Source organism: Ochotona princeps, chromosome 12 (genome assembly GCF_030435755.1).
Source record: "Ochotona princeps isolate mOchPri1 chromosome 12, mOchPri1.hap1, whole genome shotgun sequence".
NCBI lineage: Eukaryota > Metazoa > Chordata > Mammalia > Lagomorpha > Ochotonidae > Ochotona > Ochotona princeps.
Window position 1 is genome coordinate 22,812,831 of NC_080843.1, and position 16,237 is coordinate 22,829,067.

Below are 16,237 nucleotides of genomic sequence, written 5' to 3' on the forward strand. Positions count from 1 at the left end.
TCAGATAAGCAATTCTAAAAATGAAGCCTCCCATTTGGAAGTTCCTAAAACTAATACTAATCCCCTTAAAAACTGTTTTATAGAGGACATTTGGTAAATCCACTTTCTTAAAATTTTTCCTAAAAGAAATTCTATCTTTAATCTCAAAGTTTCTAGACATATTTAGTTCATTTAATTTAAAATTAATAAAAAGATATCTAGATACGAGTTCTAAGAAAACAAGGTAGAATGTAATTTATGAGTGGTTATTTACAGAAAGTTTTCCCAAATAATATCATATTCAAAAATCTGACAAATTCTTTCTAATAATCAGCACTGCAGGTTTCAATAAACTTCATATATAACAAAGAATGCCTCATGTGTAGAATTACTAGCTGCTTCTAAAGGCCAGAAACTAAAGCAAATGACATGGTTAACAACTTCATTTTTATTATCCTAAACGTCAGGTCGGAAGTCAGTGGCATTACATGCTGGAAGACTGTCAATCACTCGACTCTTTCCATCGCATCAGAACAAATGTATCTGGACTTAACTGCTACAACTTTATGGTTTCTTTCAAGTATATGTAATCTTTTATAATGGGCACATATGCAAATGTGCAAAACAAAAGAAATATAAATATTTAAAGTGAACAAAATGGCTTTTAAATATAAACCACCTGCCATTCAATTATGATGCTCTATCTTCACTAATTTGTCTTCTGCTTTTAGTAGTCTTCTATCCTATTAAAGTTGTAGATTTACAGATGATCTTGAAATTTCACATTGGCATAAGAAAGGAATGTTGGATTGATGCAGTCTAGGAATAAAAAAAGAATTAGTCTTGAAATGTACTAAACTGCCTTTCTTTCAAACATTATATAATACAAATCCATTTTATAGCAGTATTACATGAAGGTCATAATGTTCCTTTGATAAATAACACAAAGTAGTACGCAGAGAATATATTCTAAACTCTAAAGCTCTGGCAAAGCTGTCCATCTAGAAAGCATTTAGTGTTATACTTCAGAGCACCCCACATGCATACAGGACAGCCAGACTTACAATGCTGCTCAAATCAGTGAAACCACTCTGCCTTTATCTGTTAACACTGTCAAACTCCTCACGCCACTTTTTTCAACGACATTTTATTGGTTAAAAGGAAATGTAACATGTTCTGTGGAAATGAACCTGTACAGAAGTTTTATTTGAAATAAAACATCAATATGACCCTGAATTACATCTGTATTCATTGTACTCCAGCAGAAATACAGGCTTATGCACACCTCATAAGTTACTCAAAAGATTTAAGCAACCACATCTCACAAATACTACACACACACACACAGAGGTATATGTGTGTAGATTCTATAAAATACGCAGACCAGGCCCTCAGAGATTGGTTTCAGGACACCACCTCCTACCCAACTGATAGCAAAATCTAAGCATGTTCAAGTCCTTTATGTAAAACCATAGTACTTGCATAATTTAGGCACATTTTCCCATATATTTCAAAAATCCTATCTATGTTATTTATAATGCCTAACACAATACAAATTCCAGATAAACAGCTACTCTACTGTATCATTTAAGAGTAATAACAATAAAAAAAGGTCTGCACAACCAACACAGATACAAGGAAGACAGATCAAACTAAGCAGTACAAAACCTGGAGTAGTAGAATGCACAGATTTGAAATACCTTGTCCAGAAGTTAAGTATTTTAGCAGACCTTCTGCTTTTGAACTCAAACACTTTAAAAAGTTTCAATTGTTTATAGATATGAATTACATTGTACATTAAACAAAATAGAACAACTAAAAAAATACTGGTGACTTCTGGTTGCACAATAAATAAAATGAAATACCCAGCTGTATAATAAATGAAGGCTATTAAGCCTCTAAGAGCTCACTGATAACCATGAAGACAACTTCCGTACATCCTTTATGCTCTCATTCATTCCAGCTGTAACCACCATTTTTAAAATCTAAATTGACACAACTTAAAAAAAAAAAAACAAAAGCAGAACTCCTGCTCTCTTCACAACTTCAATCCCCTGATCCTGGTTTCCAAAATGACTGTTTGACAAGCTAGTTTTCAAACAAAGATTTGCTTTTTGTTTTGCCATCAGATGTCTATACAGATTTCACATTGTTTTAGGCAAAATGGCCATCCCTACTGTATAAATACTTAGTACATTTTGCTTCTTGAGCCTTCAATGTTATGCCATTGGCATATCAAACATACCCTGTGGTCCATCTACAATTCTAGCTAAAAGGTTTGATTAAAAGATCCAATGCATTTAAAAAATTAAGATTTTCCACATTCAATTTAAAACATCTAGGTTTTAGGGCCCGGTATGGTAGCCTAGCGGTTACAGTCCTTGTCTTGAACATGCCAGGATCCCATTTGGGCGCTGGAGGAGGAGAAAAGGAGGAGAGCGGGACGTGGCGGGGGATCATTATGTTCTCAGAACCGCATGCATCAGTTCTCAGCTGTTGGGCTAAGATCGAGTACAGAATTGTACAAACTACAATGAATCTGGTAAAAAGATAAGAATTAAAATTTAAAAGCTAAAACATGATTAGAAGGCTGAATAAAAATTTTGAGTACACATTAAACATTTGATAAGTAACTTCTAGATTTGAATACATAAGGAAATAAACTAATACATTACTATTTCTTACCTCTATAATAGGAAGAAATACCTTGTTCTTTGGGCAGCTGCCATACTTTCGGACATGTTTCTGACTTTCAGATAATTAACAAATCCTCTGAAGAAGAGAAGCAGGCCTGGGAAAGTTGAAATAATACACATACATTATATTCTTGCATAGAAATAAGTCATGAGAAATTTAACACAGACAATTATAAACATTTTCCTTTTGGCTTTAAGGATTTTAATTTGCAAGATTCCTTTCATTCCACAATATTACTCTATAATGTTAGCTCCATCATTAAGAAACAACAAAATTGTTTTTGTGTATTCTGACTATTCTGTTTACAATCTTATTATTATTATTATTTATGATACAGTTGCATAGGCCTTGGGATTTCCCTGAACCCCATTCCAAGTCCCCCCCCTCTGATTTCTCCTATATCATAACTATAGTAGAGTTCTTCATAAACAGTCATACGTCCATCATTGCAGGCATGGACAATGGCAGAGAGTCCAGCAGCCTATTGTCAATACATAATTAACAGGAAAAAAACCACAAAATTTTATCACCACCTCCATTCCTCCAATGTGTTAAGCTTAAATGTATTAAAATTAATGCAAAGCAAATCCAACAATGAAAATTCAGAATTAAATAAAAATATACATTTATTTTTTAATAATAAAATTACTCAGGAATTTTAAGTAATTCAACTCATAGCAAGTTCCATTTGGCAGGAAAGTTTTCAATCAGTACAACTACAGAGCAAACTAAGACACATTTACTTACATAAAGTATTATATACATACAATTACTAATCCTGTGGGGAAAAGCCAATAAGCCCATATAGTAACATCAAGTGCCTGTCATCACTGAAATCAGTATTTGACAATATACAGATTATGTGCATATTTTTAATTATAAGCTATTATTTTCAAGGAATAAAAGGCTAAACTATAACAAAATTAAGGTAAGAAGAGTCAGGAAAGAACACTTGGGAAGCAGTCACTCTAAGGACTTCTTGTTTAGGATGTATCTTCAGTCTAGTTCAGGTTTTTCTTTGTAAAATCATACTTTAAAGTGATAGCCATTTAACAGATATCTTTAATAATTAAAAAACAATGCCTATGGGATGCTTCAAAGCATCAGATGAATTATATTAGAAGTACACAAATATCATTATTATTATTATTACAAGGCTTTGAATATTTAACTACATCATTCTTAGGGAAACATTATTAACTCCAGGAAATTTATGACCAGGGAGTAGTGGAAGAAAGGTACAAAAACAAAAACAGAAGATACATGTATATGCAACTTTTTTTACCTTGAAAAATCTGTAAATTTAAAATTTAAAATACAAAATCCCCAAATAAAGTTGTGCCCTAACTCCAAGACAGTAATCAAAGCACATAAAAAATGAGCATTTTTGAGCTACACAATCAATGAGTTCCATGCACGGGGTATACGTTTCAGCCAAATCCAGTCCATCCTTACTCCCTACACTTGTGCTCTCTCTCCAAGCCCATGCTGCCCCCTCCCTTACAGATGCTGCTCAGAGCATGGGACCATCACCCAAATGTGAAACCTTTCTGAGAAATGCAAATCAAAATTACTTGTGAGATCCTTTCCTTTGTCCATCTAGCTGCTGTTTTTAACCACATGTTGTTCTGCTTAGGCATTTTCTGAAACAAGCTAATTCATATCTGAAAAACATTTCACTATGCAGCTACTGTTTCTCTCAGCAACTCACAAATGCGCTCAATAATCTTTTGCGTATGTGAGAACAATATTTTTACAAGTGGTTAAATATTCCCATTCTCAATTGCCAGCTGTGCAGAGTTCTGACAGGGACCTGGGACTGATTTGCACCACTCTGCTAAACAGCTACCTTCCTAAAGTTCCTCTAACAAGCAAATATACTCAGTTACTGTGCTTTCTTTTATAACTTGTGCACTTTTAGGTAAGAAATTTAGTGGGGAACACAAAACTGAGGTGAAACTGGCTTAACCTTACGCAAGTCAGACTCCCCCAACATCACAACACTAAAACAATTTCACTATAGTTATCAAACAAAATTATGATGACAAAAAAATTGTTTCCAAAAAGATCATAAAGATCCAGTGTGGTGACTCAGTAAAAACTCCAGGAGAAGACTGCCACCTACTGAAATGCTATTATTTTCAAGTCACAATTATTTTCTTCAAAAACAAAAGTGATCAAACAAAATATTTGAAGAAACAAAATATTTGAAGAAACAAAATATTTTCTTCCTGTCACTAACTACATTTGAAATGTGAACTACAGTGATAAAGTGATTTTAAAGTGAACTTAATTATCAAGCCACCAAAGTGAAAAACACAAGAGAATAAAAGTTGAAAATCCATAAGATTCATCAATATTAATAAAAGGAGACACTCTGTAAGAATACAACTAAACAGAGCCACTGTGCTTCTCAGGCATGACGCTGCTTCCCCTGCCTGGGAGATTCATGACTGACGCAGGGCCCATTTCGAAAGTAACAACAACGATTTTGCGATCCAGAAATAAGAAAATGAATGACTTACCCAAGCCATGCTACTCATAAACTTGCCAAGATAAAAAAATTCTGCGTGCATTTTTCCTTAATTATGTTGGAATTTGCAAAATCTGCAGCACTTATTAACTACTGAATGCTTAAATATAGTTAACATAAAAAAATCTGAGTCATATACAGGATTATTTGAAAAGTGAAATAGGTATTTGAAAAAGAATTTTATAGTAGGAAAATTATTCACACATTAGTTGTAACAATTTATCTTGCAACTTTATGAAATATCAAAGTTAAACTAAATGTAAATTAGTTTAAAAACTTACCAAGTACAAGGAATATCCACCAAAGCCAATACTGTCCATTGAAATATCCAGTAAAATAATCAGAAAACTATAGAATGAAAACAAATATTAACTTAATTTAGAAACCTAAATTTGAAAATCACAGGTTACCCCAATTTCAAAATGACAACTCACATTTTAACATTTGACAACAGCACAAAAAGAAAAAACAAATATAATTAATGATATGCAAAAAAGGAAGATCTTCCTAAGTTCACAGAAAATGTGGGTAGCTAAACACTGTTCACAATTTCAAAGCAATTCCAACATTTCAAAACAAGTTAAAAATAAGCATTTTTAAATTCCACTCTTCCATGAACTTTTTGAAATATTCTTGTATATTAAACATTTCTTATGCAAACAGTAAACAAACATATAAAATATCTGAGACATAAGAAAAAAGCACTACATATCTGAATCTGATATTTTCTTATTGAAGAGTTCAAATGTCAGTTCTCTGCACACAATCTCCCAAAGCCACAACTACCATCCCAAACAAACTACAGCAACCTGCTGTGCTGGAGATCAACACCAAAGGCCACATTAGTCTAATCTGATCACATGGGGATGTTCTGTTGGCCTCTAGAAAGAAGAGCCTTTGACCTTCTGCACACCCCCTGCTGTTAATCACCACCCAAAATACTAGGCGCATAAAGACCCCCAACTAATCCATCTTTCAATTTTCACACTGAACACTCCAGCATTCAGTTCCCAACAGTGAGATGAGAACAGCTAAATGAACCTTGAAGAATTCTCATAGTTCCTGCTCGTAGCCATGATAGACAGTTTTATATTCTCTGTGAGGTGGGAACAGAAACGGGCAGATGCGAGGCAGGATTTGCGAACACCAGAGGGGCGTACTCTCCAGATTATTCTCTAGACACTAGACTTCAGTGCTTTACAAAGCTTTATAACAAGTGACATTTCTTGAGTTACTTTTTTCCATATTACTCTTTAGTACCTAAATAATGTCCCCAAATAACTGCTTAAATGTTCAATATAACCTACTCCAAAACTACTAAAAATCAGTTTATTTTAACTGTTCTGTTTTTAAGTTTCCAAACTGGCTAAAAATGATTCTATCAGGCAAACATTTGCCCTTAAATCCAAAATTTTTAAAAGGGCTTCCAACTTCATGGAATGGTTGGCTTCCATATAAGCTTAAAATTCCTGGGGTCAACACTGTGTAAATGCCATCAGGTGTGTAAATGCCGCCTGCACTGCCGGCACCCACATGCGGCAGCTGGCTCAGCCCGGCTTGCACCTCAGTTGTTCTACTTCTGGTCCGGCTTCCTGCTGGTGACGGGGAAAAGCAGTGGAGGAGGGCCCAAGGATTGGGGCCCCTCTCCCCACGTGGGAGACCTGGATGAAGCTCCTGACCCTGGCTTTCACGTGGCGGCCGTGGCCATTGTGGCTATCTGGGGAATGAACCAGCACATTCTCTCTGCAACTAATTTTCAAATAAATAAATCTTTTTAAAAAATCTTGAAGTATTAGTACTAATAAAAACGCTTACAAACTAAAGAATGTCATCATTTGGAAATTATCAAGCATAAATATCTAAATTTTTAAAAACACATTTTAAGTGTTTTCTCAGGAAATGCCTTCAATCATAAATCAGAATCTAAAGTCTCAGCTTAAGAGTTAGGAAATTTTAAAGATTTACAACTTTGAAGTACTATTAATAGGTAAACCCCACATATTTCTATGCCCCTAAACTATGTTCAGTGAAGGAGACCCTGAAGAGCTGCAAAATACTACCTATAAAGTAGGAATGTATTGTTCTAGCTTTTAATCAAACGACTGACAACTGGAAATTTAGAAAAAGTATTCAGTTTCTACAGGCTGTAAAAATAAAACAGAAGAGTCAGGGCAGTGCAGTTTCTACTTTCTGTATATGTAAGAAAACCAACAACAGAGTCATCCTTCTCCAAAAACATTAAACTCTTCTCTCATTTAGGCCTAAATGAAGGAGATACTAAGTTTACCTTTAAATCAAAGAAAAATGTACCAAGTAAAAAAGATAAAGAAAGAAGCTTTTGAATTCATTATGGAAAAATAAAAAATGTTTCCCAACACTAAAATAATAGGGCTAAGCTAAGCTGCTTTTTGTTTGTTTAACCAATAAACCTGTCGTGATCAAAATCATAGGCTTGCAGGAATCAAATGTTGGAAAATAAATTAGCCAACATCAACAATCTATCTGGTTTTATCTTAGTAATATGACAGTGATATTTTATACTTAAGTCTTCTTTCAACCAGAATACTAGTTTTTTATGTATTTTTTAGCAAACCAAAGGCCTTAGACAGAAGTAATATCAGAATCCTGGCTCAAGATATGTACACAGCATATGAGGTTCCTGGTGGCTCAGGGGGCAGCAGCAGTGCGACTTACAAATTGCCTACCGTCTAATGAAAGGAAACACCAGGCTTGTAGGAGAAAAGTTCTCCACACTGAAGGCTAGGGGTTTACTGCCTGGTGCACTGGAATAAAAATTCAAGCAGAGTGAAACGGGCAGGACAGAGTGAGCCCAGGCATGGAACTGAGGCCAAGTCAGATCCATATGGACATGTAAGCTGTGGGACCCTAACCATGCTACTTAGACTCTTTATATTTTTGTTTTAATCATCAATAAAAATGGTGGGACCATCTTTGGCATCAGAGAAACAGAGCTAAAAGGGATTTGTAACCAATTATGCACAGAGCAAAGGAAACCATCAGTGAATGGCAGCTATTAAAATCAAATACAAAGGTTTTATTTCTCTTTTATCCATTCTTAATACACATTAAACCTAATACCAATCTCAATTAAGCTATCTTAAGGGGATACTAAACAGTCTGGGTGATTAAACTTGACCCCACAAAACTGTATGAAGTCCAAGTCATAATTTTTTATTTATACAAGTGAACAAGTTCCACAGCCTTCAGGTACAGGTTTAGGAGAACAGTGATTCCTCCCACCCCACCCCCCCCTCCATCACAATTCCGAGTTCCTATCTTACCCTACCTTCTCACACTAACCAGAACTGATCAATAGGCAAGTTTACAGCTTCAACCTGGTGCTCTACTGAGAGAACAGGGCTCTAATGCCTTAAAGGAATCAGCTGTATCTAATAAATTAACTTCTTAACCTACCTAAAACAATATGAGCAATTTATAAAACTTCAGAATTAAGAAAATAGTCCTGGGGGCTGCTGTTGTGACAGGGAGTTAACACAGCACTTGTGCAGACATGCCATACGGATGTCGGTTCAGGCCCCGCTGCTCCACCTGCAGGCTGCTCCCTGCTACAGCCTAGGAAAGCAACAGAAGAGGGTCCGAACCCTTGGATCCAGGCATCCACATGGGATACCTGAATAAAGCCCCTGGCTCCTGGCTTCCACACGGCTCAGCCCTGGCATTTGTGGCCATTTTAGGGGTGAGTCAGCAGATAGAAAATTATCTTCCTGTCTCTTTCTTTCTTACTGTAACTCTTTCAAATAAATCTCTAAAAATAAGCAAACAAAAAAATTGGAAATAGTTGTCAAATAATTTTCTATGGTATATGATTTACATGAGACATTCTATCTGAATTAACAGTCATTAATTCTATTAGTATCAGAACCAAGACTGGATTGACAGATCTGGTGCAAACTCTTTGGAGGTTTACCCAAGGGCTGATTCTGCCTTTATCTCTGTACATTCTGTGATGGCAATGGCGGACATCTGAAATACAACAGGGGCCGACATTGTGGCACATGTTCTAGGCCCCTGCCTGCAACGCCATAAGGGGGCCAGGTGGACGCGCCATCCGCTCTCTGCTCATGTGCCTGGGAAAGCAGCTGGAAGATGGCTCGAGAGCTTAGGCCCCTTCACCCACGTCGGAGACCCAGGAGGCTCCAGGGTCCTGCTTCAACGTGGTCTAGCCCTGGTCCTTGGCAGCCACTTGACGAGTGAACCAGCAGATGGAGGCTTACTTTGTCTCTGTCCTCTCTGTATTGCAGCCTTACAAATACAAATTTTAAAAAATAAATTTTTAATCCTTAAAAAAAAAAAGTAAAACAAAAACTGCCAGAAGACACGAGCCAGATTTTAAATCATCTTGGAAGAAACTTGTCCCACAAGTCCCAAACAAGAATAAGCTGATTAATAACCACAACCTGTAATTTGCTCTGACCTAAGACAAGAGCTGATAATATTACTGAAATCCTGGGAAGCTATAAAATAAACATTAAAATAATGAAGATATGTATATAGTACTTAATAAGTTTAATAATATGGATGGCATTTTCAAACTGAAGTATTTAAGAGGATCTGACAGATCTGTAATTTTACTAATCTCAGGATTTGGTTCGTTAAATCAATGCTAAAATATTTTTGCAACTCACGCATTTTAATTATTAACTACAGAATAACAGCATTTACAAAGTGTGAGCAACTTTCCAGAGGCCTTGAATTGATGAAGAGTGTGCAGTCATGAGCCCACACAGGCAATTTCACACCATTGCATCCCAGAGGCAGTAGCCACCAGCACTCACCCTGACAATGAGGATCCACTTAATCAGGGAAAGGCCGAACCCACAGACAGCGCCGTACCGCCCGGCTATGGTGTTGGTGACGCAGAAGGATAAACAAAACCCAAGCCAGTTGAAAATAAACGCCACTGAAAGCAACACACACAGTTAAAAACTTTAATTTAGAAACAAATTAACACAGACATAATATTAAAAACAGGTAAGCATGGTTTCTTGTCAGTTTGGTCAACAGGAATCAATCCCTCAATGTTTTTGTGGTGGCTCAAACTGCATTTTTAAACTAGTAAAAAACAGACCACAGAACTGTTCACACGTGGATCCACCAAAAAGCTCTAAATACGGTGTTAGCCAACAAAACTGACTTTTTAGAGTAACACTTTAAATATAAAAGTAAAATCTAGTACTCCACAAACATCTTATGGGCTTCTTAAGGAATATTCCTCTTCAGATTCAACTGCGGTACATAACCTCATCCAAAAGCTATATTAAAACATTACTTACAGAACAAGTTATCAAAGTCTTCTTTTTAAAGTTTTTTTTTTTTTGATTGGAAAGGCAGACCAGATTTACGGACAGGAGAGACGGAAAGATCTTCCATTCCATGGTTCACTTCCCAAATGGCCGCAACAGCTGGAGCTCAGGCAATCTGAATCCAGGAGCTTCTTTGGGGTCTTGCATGAGGAGGCAAGGTCCCAAGGTTTTGGGTCACCTGCAGAGTGACCCAGTGGGCGGAAGACCTCTCCCTCTCATCTTTTCCTTCTCTCTCTCTATCTGCCTTTCAAATAAATAAACCTTTTTTAAGAAAATAAAAAATGGGGCCCAGCATGGTGGCCTAATGGCTAAAGTCCTTGCCTTGAACGCACAGGGATCCCATATGGGTGCCGGTTCTAATCCCAGCAGCTCCACTTCCCATCCAGCTCCCTGCTTGTGGCCTGGGAAAGCAGTCGAGGACAGCCCAAAGCCTTGGGACCCTGCACCCGCATTGGGAGACCTGGAGGAAGTTCCTGGCTCCTGGCTTTGGACTGGCACGGCCCCGGCCATCGCAGTCACTTGGGGAGCGAATCGTCGGAGGACGGAAGATCATCCTCTCTGTCTCTCCTCCTCTCTGTATATCTGACTTTACAATAAAAATAAATAAATATTTTTAAAAAGTAAAATAAATAAAAACTGATCAACATAATCATTGTACAAGTGCAAATTAAAACCACAGTGAGATACCATCACACATCTGAATGTCTAAAAATACAGACGAGTGCTAATACAAACTACTAACACGATAAAGAGCAAGAACTCTCTCATTCTTTGCTTGGGGACATGCAATTACAGCCACTTTGGAAGACACCCTGTCAACTTCTTAGAAACCAGACTTCACACTTCAAAACATTCTTATAATTCATCTTAAAGCTATAAGATTAAGTTTTGTTTCCCTCAGGTCTAAAATGAAAATAATTCATGTGATTAATTACAACAGTGTAATCACAGGAAAATCCTCACATCATACAAATGGCTAAACCTCTACTCCAAGCAGTCTATGACATTTTATTTTTATGAAAAATTTTTTCATTTATTTAAAAGGCAGAGTTATGGAAAGGAAGAAAGAGAAGCAGAGAGATCTTCCATTCACTGATTTACTCCCCAAATGGCCAAGGTGGCCAGAGTTGTGCCCGGCCGAAGCCAAGTGCCAGGAACTTCTTCCAGGTCTCCCTTATGGGTGCAGAGTCCCAAGCACTTGAGCCATCCTCTGCTGCTTTCCCGTGTGCATTAGTAGGGAGCTGGATCAGAAGTGGAGCAACTAGGACTCGAACTGGCATCCATATGATATGCCAGTTCTGCAGATGGTAGCTTTACCAGCTATGCCACAGCACCAACCCCTCCAAATTTATTACATTTCAAACTACTGGAGTTCAAACTCATTTCATAGATTGTCAATTATCCAGTGAATCAAATTTTAACTTATAGTGAATAAGTGAGTAAATGAACAGACTGTATTTCATTCTCTTAGAAAATACCTTAAGAATAAAATCCAAGATAAGCAAGTTAGGCATGTAGGGAGACATCTTGCAGCAGTAACTTTAAAAAATTATGAGAAGTGAAAATACTGCCAGGGATACACACACTTCTATAATTTCTAAACAAGAGTATACACTTATTTTATCCAATGTAAGTGTAAAATTAAAGTTATTTGAGGTATGACTAAAACAGCCATTGGAAACAATTAAACAATAAAAACATTAAAACAAAAATTCAATGGCATTTTCTTATTTGTACATATTATATAACCTAAAACGCTTAAGTTACAAAATACATTCCAGAAATCTATTTCCAGCACAATCCCCTTTTTCTTGAACAGCAGCTGCTGTATAAATTTAAGAACCTTGGGGAAAAAACAATGAATTGCAATTTGAAATATAGCCACTAGGTGGCAGTAGCTGCAAGTACATCCAGGCTTATCAAAAGAAAGAAGCTCTAGGCTTACAGTCTTATCAGAGAAAATGTATCAGGAAATAAAGAAAGAAAATATAACTGTATTCTTATAATACTGGTGAAATACTTATAGATGTCTATATAATGCAGAGGATTAATTAGGAGAGGTTTAAGAGAATTAAATATGAGATGTAAAAGCAATGCAGTACAAATTTAGTAAAATATATCAAATTTATTAAACAATATACCATAATTGGCCAAAAATAAAATCACCCAGTGTGTCTAAGTTACCATGACTATATAACATGTATATAAGTTAAATCTTTTAAAATCTAAAAATACAAAGGAAGACAATGGGGGAATTAAATGAAATAAAGAAATGCAGAAATCAGAACCAAGCTAAGTCAAATAATTAGATGGCGTCAAATAAGGTTTTTATTCCTAGGAAAGACATTTTTATTAAAAGTAATACAATAAACCTGGGTTCTTTTAGAAGAAACATCCATTAAAGGAATTATTGATTAGCTGTTTTTTTTAAACAAAGTTATGTGGAAAGTTAGTTCATGTAAAGGATCATCTAGTAAACTAGAATTAGGATTAAAAACTAAGGTTCACTAGTTCCACAGCAGCCAATTATAACCAGAACTCCTTTCTTTTGCATCACACCGAAATATTCAGGTAGAAGTTTTAACCGAGCTAAGATTTAAGCACTGCACGCATTAGCTAGCTGCCAACCTGCGTACCCACCCTTCGCCCCAGCTCCACTTCTGCTCTGCAGCAGATGGAAACAGGAAGCAAGACATCATCTCACAACGGAGCCTTTCGACTCAAAAGCAACTTAGTGCCCCGGGATGCACTGTGTAAGTTTTAAACGGAATGTGGCCCTTCAGTTCTTAGTTCACGCGCTCCTTCCTTCTCGCTCACACTCTCCACTGCTCAGAGAGCTGGAGCCACTCAGGAGTGTGCAAACCGAGGCTTTCCCCCAGATGCCCACCATGGCCTAGCCCGACTGTGCTGGAGCTTCCAACTTTGTCCCATACCCACATGGGTGGCCAGAGCCCCGTTCCTTGAGCCACCCCTGCTGACTCCCAGGGTCTGCATCAGCAGGAAGCTGGAGACAGGAGCGCCAGTCAGATACTGAACCTGGCTACTCCACAGTGGGATACATAACTTCGCTAGACTGAATACTTAATGTGGCACTTGAATTAGTAAACTACTTCAGTGTTACCACCAGATAAAACAGAGTTTAAAAATGAATTAAATGAATATTCCATTCAACTTAGTAGGAAAGCTTGACCATTTACCCAAGTAAATGGAAATTAGTTATCTACAGTCTAATGTTTTCTTAAGTTCAGGAACTTAGTTTAGTAAACACCTGAATAATATTTAATGACTTCTCTGGGTGTTAGCAACTGAACTCATGGAGACAATGACTCAGAGCTTACTCTACTTTGTAAGCTAAATACTAAGAATTCTACAAGTTGCTGAATACAATACTGAAGTTTCTGATCATGTAACCAATCAGCTAAGATTTACACTTTCATGCCTTCATGTGTGTGACACGGTCCCAGTTGCCCAGAATACTCTTTTTCCCTATCCTTTATTTTGGCTTAAAGACACTCAAAATCTGCCATCTCACAAAGCAAAATGGACAGTTTCATTCTCTCGACTCCTACGCGCTGAGTGGACGTCAGCGTCCAGGAGTTCTCTAACAGGCCCTGACTCGGCTTCGCCACACATGCCTGTACCCTGTTCAGAAGTCACCGCAGTCAGCACCTGCTGTAACGGCTGGAATGCATAATTATCCAGCTATCAGTAAAATTTAGATTTCAAACAAGATAGGCATTAACAATATCTGCTCTATTATATATTACTTTAAGCCCACAGAGCCAATTTATCACCAAAGAAAGAAAAATAGCTTGAAAAGCTCACTTACTGAAAAACGCCAGCATGAAGATGCCGTCATTGCCCACCCTGAGCTGGTCGGCATCACTGAAGTCATCTCTTGGTGGGCATTCCTCCTCCTGAATCTGTCAGACACACAAACATTGCAAGAGCTCAGTAATATAATTTTTTTATGTGAAATTTAAGAATAAGAATAAAACAATCAATATTAAATTTATTTGTAAATAACAAACTATTCGCAATAAAAATAAAATTGTATATATTTTTTAAAGATTTATTTATTACAGGCAGGGAGCTGGATGGTGGCACCGCCGGAACATGAATCGGAGCCCATATGAGATCCCAAAGTGTGTGAGGCAAGGACTTTAGCCACTAGGCTACTGAACCAGGTCCAATTCAAGTGATTTTTGACAGAAATCCCCCTCTTGTAGATCTGTCCTCCCCCTCTGTCTTAACAAAGTTACTTGGGGGACCACTAACACAGCCTAGCAGGGAAAGTTGCTGCTGCCAATGCTAGCATCCCATATGAGTGCCAGGTAATGTCCCAGTTGCTCTACCTCCAACCCAGCTCCCTACTAATGGCCTAAGAAAAGTGAAGCCCTTGAGCCCCTGTGCCCACATGGGAGACATGGATGAAGCTTGTGGGCCCTTGTTTCAGCCTGGTCCAGACCTGACCAGTGTAGCCACTTGGGGTGTGAGCCAGCAAGTGAAAGACCTGTCTCTTCTTCACTCCTGCCTTGTCTCTGTAACTCTGTCTTTAAGTAAGTAAATATATCTAGAAAGGAAGGAAAGAAAGGAAGGAAAGAAAGAAAAACATTTTTTCCTTCTAAGAGGAAAAATGTATAAAAAGTAAGAATGGAATTTACCATCTTTACTTAAAACTTCGTAATCAAGGTTCTTACAGCACTTTGTAACAAGGTATCGTCATTGCTGTGTGTTAAAGGCGAAGTGAAAAAGCAGGCGTGGGAAGCCCTGCAGCTGGTGGAACATGGTCAGCTCTCCCCGCTGCGAGAACACAAAGCCACGCATGGAAGCACTTCCCTCGCCCTAAGTTCCTCATCTAATTCTGACTTTCCTGCATGAGGTCTTTTTTTTTTTTAATGTCTTTTTCCTGAACAACATGGGATGACTCTGGACTGAGCAGGCATCACTGAAATGTGCAGAAGGAAAAGAAGAACAAAGCCCAGCCTTGCCTGCAGCCACACTGCAGCATCCATTGCCACCTGTCACAGGGCTGATTCCACACTACCAAGACGGCCACTCTCCATGACAGTGGCGTGCTCTGTTCATCAGTGAGGTGAGGCAGAAAGGACAGGAGAGACTCTTGATCACTAATCTAAAACTCTAGGGTGGGCTATGGCAAAAGCAGAGAAAAAAAAGCTATGAAAAATAAATCTAAAGCCCCATTACTTGTATTTCTCTGCTTTTTAGCCTACTTCGGAGTTTTTCACGGAGTCACTAAACTAGCCATGCTAATATACAAAACATGAACAGAAAAACAGATGACTCATGGACAGACCATGGAAACCAACCTACATAAAAGGCAAAATAAAATACATGACAGTGAGCAGGTGAACTGGCTTGAGATTCAGGTAGAAGAAGAGAACTGTTGGGGTGCTTCCAAACAGAGCGAGTTTAAAAGGATGAAGCTGGTACATGAGGTATCTGAAATGAAAATGTAGGAAGTGACAAATGTATTGGCAAAATCAGGTCTCAGACGATGACAAGCTGAGACAGGACGAAGAGATCAACAGAAACGATGAGCTCCAGAAGTGAAGAGGGTGGATGTAACTGGGAGAGGGCCAGTTTCACCACGGATGACACACGCAAGTGTTAGAAAACATTCTGAAGAAACTACACATCCCCCTCTACACAGAGAGCCACC

The 16,237-nt window shown here is 37.7% G+C and overlaps 1 protein-coding gene across 1 annotated transcript in view; it reads right to left on the minus strand.

Moving 5' to 3' along the window:
• Positions 1-517: 517 nt before the first annotated feature.
• Positions 518-16,237, minus strand: part of NDFIP2 (Nedd4 family interacting protein 2) — a 54,605-nt gene continuing 38,885 nt past the window's right edge. The window contains exons 4-8 of the mRNA XM_004577410.3: positions 14,384-14,477; positions 10,027-10,151; positions 5,491-5,557; positions 2,665-2,770; positions 518-798 (exon numbers count right to left, since the gene is read on the minus strand). Coding sequence (XP_004577467.2) covers positions 2,667-2,770; positions 5,491-5,557; positions 10,027-10,151; positions 14,384-14,477 — 390 coding nt within the window. The 3' untranslated portion in view covers positions 518-798; positions 2,665-2,666. The remainder of the gene's footprint in view (positions 799-2,664; positions 2,771-5,490; positions 5,558-10,026; positions 10,152-14,383; positions 14,478-16,237) is intronic.